Consider the following 17,940-nt stretch of genomic DNA (forward strand, 5'->3'; position numbering starts at 1 on the left):
TACAAAGTGAATTCTAGACCAGCCAGTTTCATAGTGATCCTAACTTAAAAACAAAACAAACAAAAAACTGCTACCACATTTCCCCTCAATATATTAGAAATATGACTTTTAGAAGTATGTATGAACAATATTCAGAAAAGGAGAAAAGAGATCTCATAAAACTGACAATTTACAAAAAATAACACCACTTGCCAATACAACTGTCTTTGGCTTCATTTTGTCCCTGGCTTCCATTCACATTTACAAACATAAGTGGAGAAGACTTCATGATGTGCTGGATGAAATCAAGTAACATCACAGAGGTCGGCTGAGCATCAGTCTTCTTTACAAGTTCGAGAGCAACTAAGAGACAAAAGAAAAGTCATGACAAACTAAATAGAGCTTTTGTTAGGAAACTAATCTTTGGTAATCAAAACTTTTGTCCAGCAGAGTATTCATGCTAAACTGATATAGAGAAATATGAGTTTATCTAATATTCTTTTAGTATGTGTGTAGTATAAGTGTTTGTAAATGTTTGTGGATGTGTGTGAATGTGTATGTGGAGGTCAGAGGTCAGTGTTGAGTGTCTACCTCAATCATTTTTGAGACAAGTTCTCTCTCTGAACCTGGACTTCACCAATTTAGCTATACTGGCTGGACCAGAAAGCTCCATTAGATATGCTCTGAGACTGCAGGTGTGCACCACGGCAGCTGGCTTTTTAAAACTGTGCTGGGGATTTAAAGGCAGATCCTTATGCTATGCAGTCAGCTCAATGTCTCAGTCATCTTTCCAGTCTGCCACCTAATTTTATAATAACCATATACATTAATTTATTATACATCAATTCTGCAAGATGGCAGGCCTATAAGATGCCAGGCACCATGCTAAAATCTGAAGATAAAAACGAAAACAAAAGCAATAATCTGGTGAAGGAATCAAAAAAGTTAAAAATAGTAGTGAACATGGTAACTCAGGATGAAAGGAAACAGTTCTGGAAAAATATGGGGAGGAATTTCCTAGATGAGAAGTTGGCAGAGGGAAAAGGCAAGTGGCCAAAACAGAGGGAGCATATACAAAACCACATCTCCTTAAGTGCTCATAGTCCTTGTCTATTTTTTCCAGCAACCTAAAACTTTGTGGATTGAAAACAACAAGTTTAAATGACTATGATAAATCTAAATCATACAATGTGTTGGTACCAAATTCCACTTTCCCTTCCCTTTGCTATGACAGGTTTTATTTTTGTTTTTCTTTTGTTTTGTTTGTGGCATTTGCTATATGTCTACTATCGGCACAAGTTGTCAATAAAAAAAAATCCACGTGATTGGAGTTGATCAAATGTTTTAAAGCACATCAAACATCTTTAGGAAGCCAGTAGAAAATCATGGTCATTAACAGAAACACAAACTTTGCTTTAAGGTCTAAATTACATATGTTTTAAGTAACAAGCAACACTGAGTAATAACTTGCTAGAATTTAGTATCTCTAACAAATATTAACTGTATAACTAAAACTGCCTAGAGGAAAAAAATGGTAGTATAAGGTTACATGGAAAACCACCTAATTCCTGAAGTTTGTGTAAGAAATAATTCCTTCTTACCAACATTTACATCTGTAAGTATTCGGTCAATGAATTGGCAGAGAATTTGTCTTGGTTTCTGTACAACGGTATTATATTCCTCTGGAGTCGCACTAAAATACAAAGAAAAGCTTGTTAGAAGAGAACAGGGAGCACTTGGGAGGCAGAGGCAGGCGGATCTCTGAGTTCGAGGCCGGCCTGGTCTACAGAGCGAGTTCCAGGGCAGGCTCAGAGAAAGCCTGTCTTGAAAAAACGAGGGGGGGAGGGGACTGGTGGTTCCTTTTCTCTGGGCTCTAGTGGCTGGAGCCTTTAATCCCAGCACTTGGAAGGCAGAAGTAGGTGGATTCCAGTGAGTTCAAGGCCAGCCTGGTCTACAGTGTGACCTCTCCCTCCTGATAAATTCAGGTAAAAAAATTTCAGGAGCGGCATAGTGGAACACACCTATAATTGGAAGCTGAGGCAGGAGGCTAGCAATTCTAGGCTAGTATAGGATACTTTAGAAAGGTCTGTCTCACAAAATAAACCAACAAAAAGATTTTAATCTTTAAAAGGACTCACTTTTTAATTTGTAAGAAAGCTCTCTAAAGTTGTACTTGTCAAATGTGATTAGTTTAAGTGTTGGCATAGATGGTATTCTACTTCTTAAAAATAAAAAAATCTAAAGACATTAATAATTGGGGGGGGGGGGGTGGTGGAAGGGTCCTAAATGCCAGCACAGGAATCTGATCTGCAGATTTTAAAAATGTGCACTTAAAACGGTATTTAATACTTAAAATGAGGTTACTCCAAAATAAGATGTGTTGTAAGTATAAGATACATATTGGATTACAAATACTTGCACAAAAGAGTTAACATAGCATTAATCATCTTATACTAGTTACATATAAACATAACGTAATATTTGGATACCATGAGTTAATACACAGCTTATAAAACACATTACTAACTTAATTTTACTTCTTTCCTTCCTACTTTTTCAAATATGGTTACTAGAAAATTTTCAATAATTACATATGTAACTTCTACTATAGTTCCATTAAACAGTCTGATCTAGAGCTTCTTTAAGAAATAAATTCTGCTGGGGTGATGGTGGTGCATGATTTTAATCCCAGCACTCAAGAGGCAGAGGCAGGGGGATCTCTGTGAGTTCAAGGCTAGCCTGCTCTACAAGAGTTAGTTCCAGGACAGGCTCTAAAGCTACAGAGAAACCCTGTCTCGAAAAACCAAAAACCATAATTAATTAATTAATTAATTCTGAGCCGGGCAGGGGTGGCACATGCCTTTAATCCCAGCACTCAGGAGGGGCAGAAGCAGGTGAATCTCTGAGTTCAAGGCCATCTTGGTCTAGTGAGTTTCAGGATAGCTACAGCTATATACCGAAAAAACCCTATCTTGGAAGAAAAAAAAAGGAGGAGGAGAAGGAGGAAAAGGAAGGAAGGAAGGAAGGCAGGTGAGAAAGGGAAAGGAAGGAAGGAAGAAATTCTGTGAATCGGGATGGTGGCACACCTAATCCCAGCACTCAGCAAGCAGAGACAGGTGATCTCTGTGAGTTTCAGGACACTAGACAAACATAGAGTGACCCTGCCTCAAACAAACAAACCACAAATTCTGAGAGTAGAAAAGAAAGTAAAGTCTATAATTAACTTAAGAGCCACATCAAATAAATACAATTTGTGATGTCATCTAGACCTCAAACGGCATTAGTAATCTTAAATTGATAATGGTACCATGATTATATTTTATAAGTCTCAAACAAGTGACCGTCGTGTAGCAGCCATCACATCTGTGTCATGCATGTAAAGTCCTGAGTTCAATCACTAGTGGAACCATAAGCCATCTTGCTCATGGTACTGGGCATACAGCTCAGTATTAAGAGCATTGCTGCTCTTGCAGAGGATCCTGGTTTGGTTCCCAACCACCACATTGTTACAATGATCAATAAAGACAGTTCTAGGGCATCCAATGACCTCTTATGATCTCTGAGGGCACCACTGAGGGCACCAGCACACACAAATGCATGCAGTCAAAATAAATTACGCACACAAAATAAAATAAATAAATAAACCTATAAAAGATGTCTCTATCTTTTACTGGTAATTATTGACATGGATGAAATCATATCTGGGATTTAGTGCAGAATAATATGTGCTGAGAGAAAGAAGGCTATGAAAGAGGAAATCAATATACAATTTTTTATTCTTTTGTTTTTTCTTCTTTCTTTTGTTGTATTTAATTTTTTTCATAATAAAAAGGTAACAAAATGCTAAGAAAAAATTTATTTATTCTTAAGGCTTCTCAAGAAAAAGTATTAAAGAGAAATACAATGTGGCAGAGCACTGTATTTCTCTTTAATTAACCCTGAGTTCAATCAGAATTGGGGGAGGAAAGGAGAATGAAAAATACAATTCAACAGAACTGTTCCCTAAAATTCTGAATGAATTCAGCTTGAGCTCTGTGACTTTACATAAAATCATCACAAAACAGAAAATGTAGCTAATCTGTGCTACAACCATGATGACAGCTATTCTTATAGTCAATGCAAATTTACTGAGCACAATGCACAAAAGGCTAATATTGAAAAAAAAAAGCTAATATTGAGTGAACAAAAGCAGCAGCTCAGTGGAGACTTGATAAATTAGGGTAGACTATGAGGCCCTTTACCAAACAGTCAACGTAAGAAGCACATATCTGGGAGAAAAGTAAAACCAGCTGAAATACTCTTTGAGGTTTCAAGGCAATAACTAAATGGGATAACTACAAGATAAATAGATATGTCTAGATCTTAAGATGCATGGAGATATAATCATACAATATGTATGAGACTAAACATTGTCAATGCTACTCCAACTCATAAGCAACAAGATAGGATACTAAAGCTAATCTGGATCTGAGGAAGTGAAGTTAAATCACCTCAGTCACACAACTCCTGTCAGTGGAAGCCTGGGATACAAATGCAACTGTAATTAATAACAACACCAGGGAAACACCTAAGCTACAGTTAGAAGAGTCACAAGGAGACACGGGAAGGCCAGACAAATAGAAATCTGAGGTTGATTCAAATGCCAACGAGATAGGAATTTCACAAAGGAAACAGAGAATAGGATCAGATCAATTTTAGAAAATATCTTTTGGGATTGTTTTGATAGATATAAATTATATACTTTACCATTTATGATTGTAAAGTGTATACTTTTATAGCATTAAGTTCAGCACATTACCATTGCCCACGCCCAGAACCTTCCCATACCGCAACTCTACACCTTAGCAGCAGTAACTTACTATTTCCCCTTTAAGCTTCCTAGCAATATTCACTCCACTATTTTATCTCTATGGACAGGACTACTCTAGGAATCTTATATTAGTTGTGTATCATATTTATCATGTGTGACTTAGTTCATTTAGTTCTCAACCTTCCTAATACAGTTCCTTATGTTGTGGTGCCTGCCAAACATAAAATTATTTTCATTGCTACTTTATAACTGTAATTTTGCTGTTATGAATTGTAAAGTAAATATTTTTAGAGGTAGCAGTTTGCCAAAGGGATCATGACCCATGTCAAGAACCACTGGTTTAGTATAAAATCTATCTTGTAGCATGTCAGAATTTCTTTACTTTTCACACTGAATAGTATTCTCTATATTTATGCCACATTTGGGAGGGTTATGTCTACTTATCTGCTGGTGAACATTTGCTTCCACTATTTAGATATTGTGTGAACAGTGTAAAACTATCTGCTCAAATCTCTGCTTTAAATTCTTTTGGGTAGGGGGCTAGAGAGATGGCTCAGAGGTTAGGAGCACTGCCTGTTCTTCTGAAGGTCCTGAGTTCAATTCCCAGCAACCACATGGTGGCTCACAACCATCTGTAATGAGATCTGGTACAGAATACAGTATATATAATAAATAAATTAATTTTGGGTATATGTTAAAAACACTTGCTAGATTATAGGGTAATTACGTTATTTATTCTCCTCCTTTTTTGTAGTACCTTCATTCCATTTCCACGGGGATTTAAGTTATATCATTCTACTTTCCCCATACCTTAACCAATTTTTAAAATATATACAACAGTTACTATAATGGTATGAAATGGTATCTTCTTGTTTAGTTTTTGAGGGAGGTTGAGACAAGGCCTCATTATACAGCCCCTTTTAACTCCTTGGTAACTCAAGCTGTCCTCAAACTCAGTGAGCCTTTTCCTTGGCCTCCCACCATCACAACAGCTTCCTTGAGGTTTTGATTCGTGTCTCCCTTACTATTCGTCATTTCAAACACTTATCTTTATATTTGCTTATTAGTCATTTTTATACCCTCTTTGGAGAAAAATCTGTTCAATTTTCTTATCCATTTTTTCATCGAATTATGAGTTTTTTATGTTGAGCTATATAAGTTTTTAATATAGTAACAGCTGTTAAACTCTTAAATTTTTAATTATTTGTTAAGTCTCTATGTATGGTGTATGTATGTACATGTTCATGTGAGTTCGGGTACTCATGCCCTGGTGCACGTGTTAAGGACAGGGGACAACCTTGGGAGTTAGTAGGTCATTGCTTCCATCTCTGCTGAAACAGAATTTCAGTAATGACCACCTAAATTTGTATTATCAGTTTCCCCAAATCACCACTTTTACTCAAATACTTTTAGACAGAAATTACTAAATGCTCCCATAAAGTATATTTGCCACAATTATACAAAGTAAAAAAAAAAAATCACAGGGTGATAATGCAGTTAGGACGAAAGTGGTCATTTATTCTCTAATTTAGGTTTTTGGAAGAAATGAACACAGTTGCGGTACAAAAATAAACGGCAGCAGATAGTCCACAGACTTAGGGTGAGCACCGACTTTCCGTGCAAACCGAGAAGCGGCTCTGGCCTCCGGAGAGGGAGCCTACCAGCGGCGAGGGGCGTGGCGAGCATCATCTTCACCCTGGAGCCTGGTTTTCATCAGGGGACTGACTCTTAGGGTGGACAGAAACCAGGTTTGGTTTCTCCCTTGCTTTTTCTGAGGCAAGGTCTCAGTGTTTAGACCCGGGTGGCCTCGGGGTGCGCCTGCCTCTGCTTCCCGCGCTCTGGGACTGAAGGCGTGCGACGCTCCGTCAGGCCGGAAAGAGGCATTTACACATGGACCCCACCTCGGAGTTTGAGGGGCGCTGTGCACCTTACTCTGCGGACGTTGGGCAGTCCCTCGGATTCCTGACTAAAATGACGGGCCGGTCAACCCGGAGGGGGTCACGTCTTTAAGCTGACTGAAGCACGGCCTCTCCGGCTGAGAAGCCGGGGCCGCCCGTCACGCCCCCGGCAGCGATCAGAGGGAACAGACCCGAGGAAGGGTCCCCAGAAGCCAAGGCGTGTGCTAAAACCACAGCAGAGACCCTTTCACGCAAAGCGGAAATTCGCATGGGCAAGTCCCCGCGCGCGGAGCGGCCGCCACCCGGGCACCCGGCACGCGACCGCGCTCCCGCCAACCGCCGCGAGGAGGCCGCGGCGCCGACTGCGGAGAGCCGGCGTCGCGAGGCTGGCGACCACGCGCGGCCCTACCTGCCCAGCTCCCGCAGGGCGGGGATCATGGACGCCAGCTCCAGCCCGTGGTCGCCCATGCTGACACCGAGCGGCTCTCGCCGCCGGGGCCGGGCTTCTCCACAGCAGCCTCAGGAGAAAGTGGCGCGCCGACGGGGGCCCGCGCGGTCCAAAACTCCTCCCGGAAGCCGCTGTCGGCCGCAACCCGCTGGCGCTCGTTCCGTTTCCGTTAGGACCTGGGGGAAATCCCGGAGGCGACAGGGGCGGGGCCGACAGCGGACGTGCCCGCCCAATTTTCCTCCTCCCGCCTCCCCGTGACACGTGACCTCCCGCGGGTTTTTTTCCGCTTTGAGACTCTCAAACTGGGCTGCTCAGCAAAGCGGACCCCAGGATTTGGGTTGGAGAGGAATATGGCGACCCGACAAAGTTATATATTTCACTATGTCAGAATTACGTATTCAACTGGGTAAGGCCACGCAGTACCGCTTACATTCGCTGTTTAGCACACGAAGATAGTGATAGAGCCCCCAAAAATAAAGAAGTGGCGGAATGGCAGCCAGGGGTGCTCCGGACTGCAGGATTAGAATTTGCTGTACCATGACCGGCCTTCCTTCTGCCCATTACCCTTTAGGTTTGCTTGATAAAATGACGTGCGTCGTATAGAGGCCAGCAACATAAGCTCACTTTTTCCCCCTCTTCACCTTCTTGTGTTTTTCTTCAGAGCACTTGGCACCTAATGATGTAGGCTGTGTCTTAGAATATAAGGTTTTGAAAGCAAGGTCGTGTTTATTTTGCCTGTTGCTGGCAACCCAGAAACTGAAACAGTGCCTGGACATAGTTCGTGTTTAGTCAACATTTTTGAATGAATTATTGAATGTTAGAAGAAACAGGATTAGAAGCTATATGGCCTCAGGAAAATACTTAATCTCTTTATTTCCATTTTTTTTTCATTTCCTAAGAGTACAGTATTGGTTGAGGTGACAGAGTCAGACAATAGAATGTCATTTATTTCCGTTGCTACTTTCCCCCTCTCTCCCTCTCTTTTTCTTTTTCTCTTCTCCCTCCCTTTGTTTTTAAGTCAAATCTCACTATGGATCCCTAGCTGGCACTGATGAAGGATCCCATTCCTCAGCCCCTGAAATGCTGGAATTACCGCTGTGTGCCACTACCAATGAGTATACTTTTTAAAGCTTAAATTGTAAGTCCTGTGCTAGCTAGTTTTATGTCAGTTTGACACAAACTGGAGTCTGCTAGGAAGAAGGAACCTCAATTGAGAAAATGTTCCAACAAGACTGGCCTGTGGGGAAGCCTATGGTGCCTTCTTAGGGTTTGATGATTGATGTGGGAGGTTCCAGCTAACTGTGGGTGATGCTGCCTGGGCCTGGTAGCCCTGGATCCTTAAAAAAGGAAAAAGAAAAAAAAGAAAGCCACGAAGAGCAAGCTAGCGTGCAGCATTCCTCCACGGCCTCTGCATCAGCTCTTGCCTGTAGCTCCTGCCTTGAGCTCTGCATCACTTCTTTCAGTGATGGAGTGTGATGTGGAACTGGAGGATGAAATAAACCCTTTCCTCCCCAAGTATCTTCTCATCATGGTGTTCTATCACAGCAATAGAAACCTAATGAGGACAATCACGTATGACAAATAGTTCATCAATTAAAAAGTAAGAAATGCTAGCTATTTTTAAATTATGTTGAGAAAGATTACAGTAATGACAGAGCTGAGGATGCATCCCAGTGGCGAGCACTAGCCTAGCATGTGAGGCTCCGGGTTTGACATGCAGTACAGTGCAAACTACATTTTAGAATAATGATTAAACCAGGCACCGTTGCGCATGCCTACAATTCCCTTTCTTTGGGTACTGAATCAGAAGGATCAAGAGTTCAAGGCCATCCTTGGGACCCCAAACATCAGAGCTCTGTCAATCTAATTTAATCCAAAAAGTAATTTTATTTTTTACTTTGATTGAAAGATTTATTTTTATATGTATGAGTGTTTTGTCTGTGTGTTGTATGTGCACCATGTGTGTGCCTTGTGCAGCAGCAAGTCAGGAGAGAGCATCAGACCCTGTAGAACTAGCGATATGGGTAGTTTTATGTACCGCCATGTTTGTGCTGGGAACTGAACTGCAAGAGCACGTGCTCTAATCTGCTGAGCTATTGTTCCAGCTTCCAAAAGGTGTGTGTGTGTGTGTGTGTGTGAGAGAGAGAGAGAGAGAGAGAGACAGAGAGAGAGAGAGAGAAGAATGAGGAAGACAAAGCCAGTTTCAAGTAATATAAAGGAATATAACAACCCCAAATTAATTTATCTGCTGGAGAGACAGGCAGAAAGCGAGAGAACCGGCATCCGTTAGATGCCAGGGGAGGAGGCACTCAGACGAACTGCAGCGGATAGAGGGGTTGGCTCAGGAAGGGAGGTGTTACTACATATTAGATGGGATCTGAAGGTCCAGCAGGACTGGAAGAAGCAAAGACAGGAAACAAATACTCTAACCAAATGCAACACCATAAACTGAAGGATGCAGAGGGCTTGAATGGTCCAGCTTAGCTGGCATTTAGGGAACATTTAGAACAGGTGTGTCTAACCTGTAGCCCACCACTGGCAGGCCGCCACTGGCAGGCTACATATGTCCTAGGGTGTTTTTGAATGTGACCCAACACATCTGTAAATGACAACATCAAACCCCAGTGTCATAAGGACACACCAGTAAATTGAGGAAAGGCACTAATGGTTTTTAATAGAGTAACAATAGGCTGGCTATGGTGGTACATGACCATCATTCTAGCCCTTTAGAGGAGGCAGGAAGACCCCTAGTTTGACCTGGCTTGGGCTATGTAGTGAGTCCCCAGCTCAAACAGGAGCAAAACTAGTCAAAGCTCCATTTGAATATGGCAGAAGGTGTGAGTCAGAAGGAAAGGAAGCTGATGGCCGTATCTGTAGCAACAGCTTTAGCAATGCATCAATAAATGAGCAACTGATGTCAAGGTCGGTGTTCCAAACAAATACCTTCCCTCTGAGTACTCCTGTATTTCTCTGCCACACTTCATGGAAGAAGTTTTCATAAGGCTGATTCATTTTTATCTCCCATTGAGCCCTAAACTACTGTGTATTGTACTCTGTTCCATTGCCCCTCCCCTCCATTCTCACCAGAATCACCAATGGCTTCTTTTCTTGTTGTCCTTACTGTTATTGCTGCTTCTTGAGATTGGGTCTCTCATAGCCCAGGCTGGCCTTGAACTCATGTAGCTAAGCGTGGTCTTGAACTGCTGATCCTTCTGCTTCTACTTCTGGGTGCTAGGAAAACAAGCATGTGGCACTACATTCTTTTTGTGTTATACTGGACCTGGTGTGGTGGTTTGAATGAGAATGTCCCCATAGGCTCATATATTTGAAAGCTTGGTCCCCAGCTGGTGGAACTTTTTGGGGAAAGGATTGTTGGAGGAGGGGTGTTGCTAGGGGTGGGCTTTGTGGTTTCAAAAGCCCATGCCACCCTGAGTTGTTCTCTCTCTCTCTCTCTCTCTCTCTCTCTCTCTCTCTCTCTCTGTGTGTGTGTGTGTGTGTGTGTGTCTGTGCTTGTGGAAAAAGATGTAGGCACTCAGCTTCTGCTCCAGTGCCATGCCAGTCTGCCCATGGCCATGGTCTCTGCCATGATGGTCGTGGACTCCAAGCCTCTGAAACTGTAAGTGAGCCCCCAGTAAACTATTTATTCTCTGAGTTGCCTTGGCCGTAGTGTCTCTTCACAGCAATAGAACAGTAACTAAGACTCACGCCTTTGATCATGCTAGACAGACATCTGGACAGACCTTCCAGATGCTCTCAGGAGCAGCCCCACACCCAACTATAATCTTTCTCTCCTCTCAAAGTTGCTGTAAGGAACTTAGCTCTAAGTGCAGCTGTCAGTAGCCTCATCGACCTGTCTTCTTCTCTCCTCACCAGCACTCAGGAAAAGCAAACTCCTCACCTCGTCACCCTACTGTCGCTAAGGGTCCAACGCAGCTTGAGTAATGTCACACATTAACCAGCCCCATTCGCTGTCCAGTGTCTCCTTGACGCCTGTCATGCTTGCCTTGCGGCCCGGGTCATATATTAACTAGACCTACTTTCTCAGTATGCAAGGATCATCCCTTGCCTTAGAAACCTTGAAGAGTGGACACCTGCCATGGCTTTGAAGGACGGGGACTGGAGCCGCTTCCCTCAGACAGCAGCTGTGCTGTCTTTGGAGTTAATGATCCTCTTAATAAAGCTCTCGCCTAAAGACAGTCAACTCGGTGCCTTTTCTCCGAGTCCTCCTCTTCTCTCGGGGCTTTCATGTGGCTAAATCCAAAGGACATTGGTCACTCTTTTCCTTTCTTCTTCCATGGTTTGACAGTCTAGATCACTGCCTTCTGGAATCCTTCCTTTGGTTACTCCCTGTGTTTTTAGCAGTATGTCCTTTGTCATTTCCCTTAACTTTTGGTATCCTTAGGATCCTCCCTTGGGTTTCTCTCTTCCTCCCCCCTCTCCAACCCCACAGAGACTGAGCAAGCTGTCTACTACAAGTGTACTCCAACCAACCTGAAAATTGTCATTAGCCATGTATATAGGTGTCCATATTAGTGATAAAGTGCTATGAAAATGACCAGTAGATGGCACTACAACCTCATTAAGACCTTTGTGACTTGCTGGCTAGAGGCTGCCGGAACTGCCAGCATGCAAATCATCATAACACATTGCTAGCATCCTAATTTTAGGATTTCATTGTATAACACACAGTATGAAGGATATGCATTTTAGTAAATCCTAGATGAGACAATGTAAATAGTTTCAAAAGTTTCTGCATTTGGTACACGAATTGATTCTGTGATTTGTGTCTTTAAATTTGTGATGTTGACGACAGGATGAGGCCTCATGAATGAATACTCAGTAAACTCTCCGATTCCAAGCTGTATCACTAGTCCTCTGTAGTTAGTTGACTTTTCTTTAAATCTTTTTATTTTGTTTGGAAGGATGCTCTGCCTGCATGTGTGTCTGTGCACCACATGTAGTAGACGTTTTAAATAAGTGTTGTAAGGAGGCCGCTTGTTGGCTCCTGGCTGCTCAACCCCGAAATAATCACTCAGAAACTATATTATTTATATCACTGCTTGGCCCATTAGCTCTAGCTTCTTATTGGCTAACTCTAACATCTTAATTTAATCCATTTCTATTAATCTGTGTATAGCCATGTGTCTGTGGCTTACCGGCTAAAGTTCCAGCGTCTGTCTCTGGCGGGCCTACATGGCTTCTCCCTTTCTCTGCCTCCATTCTCTCAGCATGCCCTTTAGTTTTCCTCACCTACCTAAGTTCTGCCCTATCAGCAGGCCAAGGCAGTTCCTTTATTCACCAGTTGTATTCACAGCATACAGAGGGGACTCCCACATCAAATAAGTGCTTGTGTAATGCAGATGTTACTTGGAGTTGCTCTACACGATAACGTACACCTTTTCAAAACTCAAATCTGGTTAACCCATTTGCTTCTTCAGTATGGTGGTTATGTATTGAATATTGTCATACTGGGTTAAAATTACAAGGAGAACATGTCTGTTGGGTAACGTCTGAAGAAATGAACAACATAACTACAAGCCATCATTCTGAAACTTTATGAATGAAAACAAATGATTCCTTATAGCCAAACAGCATCAACGCATCTGTTTTCACTCAGTAGAGACATTGAAAGTACACAATTAAACCCAGACCCAAACCCACTCAGTATTTTATAAGTCACTCAGTAAAGCCATTTGTCTTTCCACCTCTGCAGCAGCCACACACACACACACACACACACACACACACACACACACTAAATTTGGAAGCAATTCCTAAAGGACACAGACTACCTCACACATATGGAAGCTTCCTGTATAGGTAACAATATTACTGGCATTACAACGGTCTCAGATATGACCCTAAGTGTATATTAAATATAGTAATAATGATTGGAAAAATTATTTTTTTACTGTTTTCAAAATGCTTTTATATACCAGGTTGTCCTTCAAGCTGTAAAGCACAAATGCTCTGGAATTTTAGTATGTATTGCAATAGTCTGGAGAAAGCCAGAGAATGGATTCCTAGAAATATGCCCAGAGGTTTTGAGAACAGATAAGTCAGAAAAGAAGCTCAAATTTTACATATTTTTTAAGTTACAGGTAAATATGGAAAATAATAGCTTTGGCTTTCCAGGAAGATAATGTAAGACAGTAAATCATGCACATGTGTTCATATGTTACCAACAGTTCAGAATTTTGAAATGCTGTCATTTTCATGGATGTATAATTTCCTATGTAAAAGGTGAAGCAATGTGTGGGGAGGACATGTCTCTGCCATGCTCCACATCTGATTTTTTTTGCTCTCTGCTTCAGTTGATGTTTGCAGGTTTGTTTTCCCCGCCTCTGCTTATTATGCTCCCTGCACTCTGAGATGATTGTTCAGTTTGATTTTTCACTTACTTACGTATGTCATTTTAAAAGACATATGACTGTCCATTTAGTTTTTTATCTTAGTTACAATTTTAAACCCCCCAAAGGTTTAGATAATTTTTATACCCATGGCATCCCTTCAGGAGAGGAAAAGGATCCAATAGAGGGGACAGAGATTTATTTCCATTTCTGCCTTATTTCTTAGATTTGTCTTTTCTCGTCTAAATGATGCTTTTAAAAAAGAAAATCAACATACATCTAGAGCTGTACTGAAGTTAAACTGAATATTGCCCTTTTCACTTGTATATATATTTTTTCTCTACTCTATTATGAGAAATATAGCCAAACAAGCAAGCACACTATGCTTATATTGTATTTCCTGGTTTCATTCAAAATGCATCATGATTAGACTGGGTGCCCATCAAAAAACGAATGGATAAATATAGCGTGGTCTATATACACAGTGAAGTATTATTCAGTTATAAAGACAAATGAAATAATGACATCTACAGGAAGATGGGTGGAGCTGGAGATCATTATGTTAAACCAAATAAACCAGACTGAGAAAAGACAAATATCACATATTCCCTCATGAATTGAGTCTAGATTAAAAACAGCAGTAACTTGAAAGTAGAAAGAAATATTTGGGAAGAGAAAGTCAAGGAGACAGAAGAGGGTAATGGGGATGATTGAAATATGATCAAAGCTTATTATGTACATGAATGAAAAGATTGCAGTGATAGCCATTGTTTTGTGCAATTAATGTATGTTAGACTGTTTTTTAAATAAGTTGTATTTATTTATACATTTTTAAGGTATGAGTGCTCTACATCAGTACACCTGCATGCTAGAAGAGGGCATCAGATCTTATTATAGATGGTTGTGAGCTACCATGTGGTTGCTGGGAATTGAACTCAGGATGTCTGGAAGAGCAGCCAGTGCTCTTAACCACTAAGCCATCTTTTCAGCCCTAATAAACTGTTTTTAATAGATCTAGTTTTTCTGAAACTCAAGGTGAAACTCGTACCTGTGGCAGCCACTGGTTTTGATTATAAGTATTTCTGAAACCTTAGACTCTGGGGAGCAAATACCAGCTAAGACACGGGAGTCCAGGATGGCTACAGAGTAAAGACATATCTTTTCAAGGACTAGCATTGTGATAATAGTACAACTTTGGAATTGAACTTGAGTTGGAATTGTAGTCTTTTGTATTTGTGAATCTGTACAGTAGCTAGTACAAAAAAAACCCCATGGCTGAACACTAGCAGTGGTGGTAGTAAACACTAGAGTGGTGGTAAACACTAGCCCTTCCGTTACCAAAGAGTCTAGTAAAATAAACTCATAATCCGTATGAATCTCTGCAAAGTGTGGAATCAGCCAGGCAGTGGGGGCGCACGCCTTTCATCCCAGCACTCAGGAGGCAGAGGCAGGCGGATCTCTGTGAGTTTGAGGCCAGCCTGGTCTACAAGAGCTAGTTCCAGGATAGACTCCAAAGCTACAGATAAACCCTATCTCAAAATAACAAAAACAAATAAATAAATAAAAATAAAGTAAAATAAAAAATAGCAAAGTGTGAAATCAGAAAAGATTGTCTTTATATGAAAGACAATTTAATTATTTAGTTGCCTTTAGTTTTTATTTAGTTGTGTTATGAAAGAAGGTAGTATTTTTGTGCATGGGTGTGTTTGTGTGTGGTGGCTAAACGTTGGGTATCTTCTTTGATTGCTCTCTACTTTATATATAGAGGTGTGATCTCTCACTCCAGTTCAGCTAGTCTGGCTAGCTAGCTTCCTTCAGAGAGCCTCCATCCCAACCTCTCTCAAGCCAGGAATACTGGTGGCTGTCACACCCACCTATATTGGCTACCCTGTTGAGCATGTGAACTCCAGTTCTCAAGACTTGTATAGCAAATACTCTACCCACTGGCTCATCTCCCTACTCCACCCCAAAAATTACAAAAAAAAAATTCACCTATAAATGAAGATGATTTCTTAGGGCTGTTACAGATATTCTATGAAAAAAAAGGCCCAACACTTTATTTATTTAATTAATTAATTTATTATGTATACAATATTCTGTCTGCATGTATGCCTGACAGCCAGAAGAGGGCACCAGACCTCATTGCAGATGGTTGTGAGCCACCATGTGGTTGCTGAGAATTGAACTCAGGACCTTTGGAAGAGCAGACAATGCTCTTCACCGCTGAGCCATCTCTCCAACCTCCAAGGCCCAACACTTTAAAGTGCTTAAAATGGTGACTTAAGCTTAAATAGGAGTCCAATAATGTAACCACTGTTACTCTTTTACACAAGAAATAGAAGGTAAGGAAAATATTCTCACTTTGATTTTAGTTGGTAATATTTCTTTTTAAAGCAACAAATCATGGTATACATGATTGAACCTAATTTATGTGATAGCAAATATTCAAAATTGGGAGTTATCTAGAAAAACTGGAGCATATGGTGTGGTAGTTCATCTTGGTTGTCAGTTTGATTGGATCCGGCTGGAACCAACAGTAAAGACCTGAATTTCCTGGAAGGATTAAGGCAAAGCCTCCTCGGTGGCGTGTCCTCTCACTGAGTGGCATGCAGATGTAAGGAGGCCTTACCAAAAGGCTGCTTCCCTCCTGCCTGACTTTGCCGCTTGCTGGTAAGTGAATCCACTCTGCTGCTGCTACAGTGCTGCCACTCTTTCCTGACATCAGAGCTCAGCCTCTTCAGCTCTCCAGTGTGGTCCAAAGAACAGCATCTCTCCAGGCATCCAGTGACAGACTGGGATTGCTGAGCTGCTGCAGGGCTCTTAACCTCTCCAGGTGTTGTGCAAGTCAATCTAACACGTCCCCTTTGTAATATATATTCGTTCTGCTCCTCTAAGGAACCCTACTTAATTCTGACATATATTTACTACTGATCTTTATTTGAAAACATTTCAAATTAGATTTATTCATTTTACTTTGTGGATGAGTATTTTATCTGCATGTATGTCTATGAATTAGTGTGTATGTTTTGTGCCTGAAAAGAGCAGAAGAAGACATCATATCTCCTGGAATTGGAATTAGAAATGATTGTGAACTACTATGTGGGTAGTGGGAATCAAACCTGGGTCCTCTGCAAAAGCAACAAATATTCTTAACCACTGAGCTATCTTTCCAGCTCATGGTTACTATAAACACAGTATACTCGTGCTATTAAGTACAGCATCTCTTCCCTGTGAGTTCTTGCTACAGAGACTACTGCTTCAGTCATTCTCCACCCCCCATTATGTTTTTATTTGAGATGGGGTATCATGTAGCCCAGGCAGGCCTTGAACTTGCTGTGTAGCAGAGACTGGCCTAGAACTCTTGATTTTGCTTTGCCTTCCAAGTACTGGGATTACAGGCATGACTTTAACTACTATAAATGATTAATCTTTAAATTCTCAGCAGAGTAATTTTAGCAAATATGATCTGAGCTGAGAGCCTTGACCTGGAACCTCCTTGCTTAATTTTTTTTCCAAATCTCAATGAGGCATTTCCTCCCCACCCCCTCTCTTTCTCTCCCTCCTCTCTCTCTCTCTCTCTCTCTCTCTCTCTTTCTTTTCTTTTCTTTTCTCTTTTCTTTGAGACAGGGTCTCCTGTCTGTCCTAGAACTTACTATGTAGATCAAGCTAGCTGTGAACTCACAGAGATTTGCCTGCCTCTCCATTGCTGAGATTAAAGGCATGTATCATCATGCCCATCTTTCTCCCTGAGTTTGAAAATTTTATGTTTCATTGGTGGTGATATACAGTCAGTTGAGCAGACAATTGTTTTCTCCCTTCCTCTTTACCTTCCTTGTACTTGGGATGCAGCACAGTTTCTCGTTATGTTTCTCCTTATGTTGTCCAAGCTGGTCTTTCACTTGTAATCCTCCTGCCTCAGCTTTTCAAGTAGCTAGGATTATAGGCCCGCTTACAATTTCATTTATAATCATGTGCACCTCTAATGATATACCCTGCTATTTTAGATTTGTGAGAAACTTCTGGGAAATACTTGGGTTTTTATCATCAACAACTTGTGTCTTGGGGCTAGTTACTTTACAAATGATTAAAAACTAATTATTTTACCTTCCTTTAGAGGGAATGAGATTCTTTTGCCCTCCCTCCAAATCAAGTGATGTCATATTTAGGTTTTGCATTTTTTCATGGACTTACCTTGGTTAATATTTTTACTATAAATAAAGAATATAAGTGTGCTTGATTATTATTTTCTTTCCAAATCTATTGGGCAATAATTTTTAGAAAATGAATATTATGTAAAGTATCCATTTTAGCTTTGGTATTTGCATATATCCATGAAAGTCTTTATTATTATCAACATTGAGAACACTTCTGTGACCCCACAAAAGATTGTCATTATTCTATTGCAGTCCTTTCTTTCTTCATTTCTGGCCCAGGCAATTACTGAGGTTTTTTTTT

The 17,940-nt window shown here is 41.0% G+C and overlaps 1 protein-coding gene across 1 annotated transcript in view; it reads right to left on the reverse strand.

The window, feature by feature from the left end:
• The window catches only part of Atr (ATR serine/threonine kinase), a 108,760-nt gene extending 101,524 nt beyond the window's left edge, over nucleotides 1-7,236 (reverse strand). Inside the window, exons 1-3 of the mRNA XM_041677182.1 lie at nucleotides 7,097-7,236; nucleotides 1,581-1,672; nucleotides 193-342 (exon numbers count right to left, since the gene is read on the reverse strand). Of these exons, the coding sequence (XP_041533116.1) occupies nucleotides 193-342; nucleotides 1,581-1,672; nucleotides 7,097-7,155 (301 nt within the window). The 5' untranslated portion in view covers nucleotides 7,156-7,236. The remainder of the gene's footprint in view (nucleotides 1-192; nucleotides 343-1,580; nucleotides 1,673-7,096) is intronic.
• Nucleotides 7,237-17,940: the final 10,704 nt, after the last annotated feature.

The sequence above is a fragment of the Microtus oregoni genome, unplaced genomic scaffold, assembly GCF_018167655.1.
Source record: "Microtus oregoni isolate MIOR12 unplaced genomic scaffold, Mior012 000028F_ref0000031, whole genome shotgun sequence".
Classification (NCBI taxonomy): Eukaryota; Metazoa; Chordata; class Mammalia; order Rodentia; family Cricetidae; genus Microtus; species Microtus oregoni.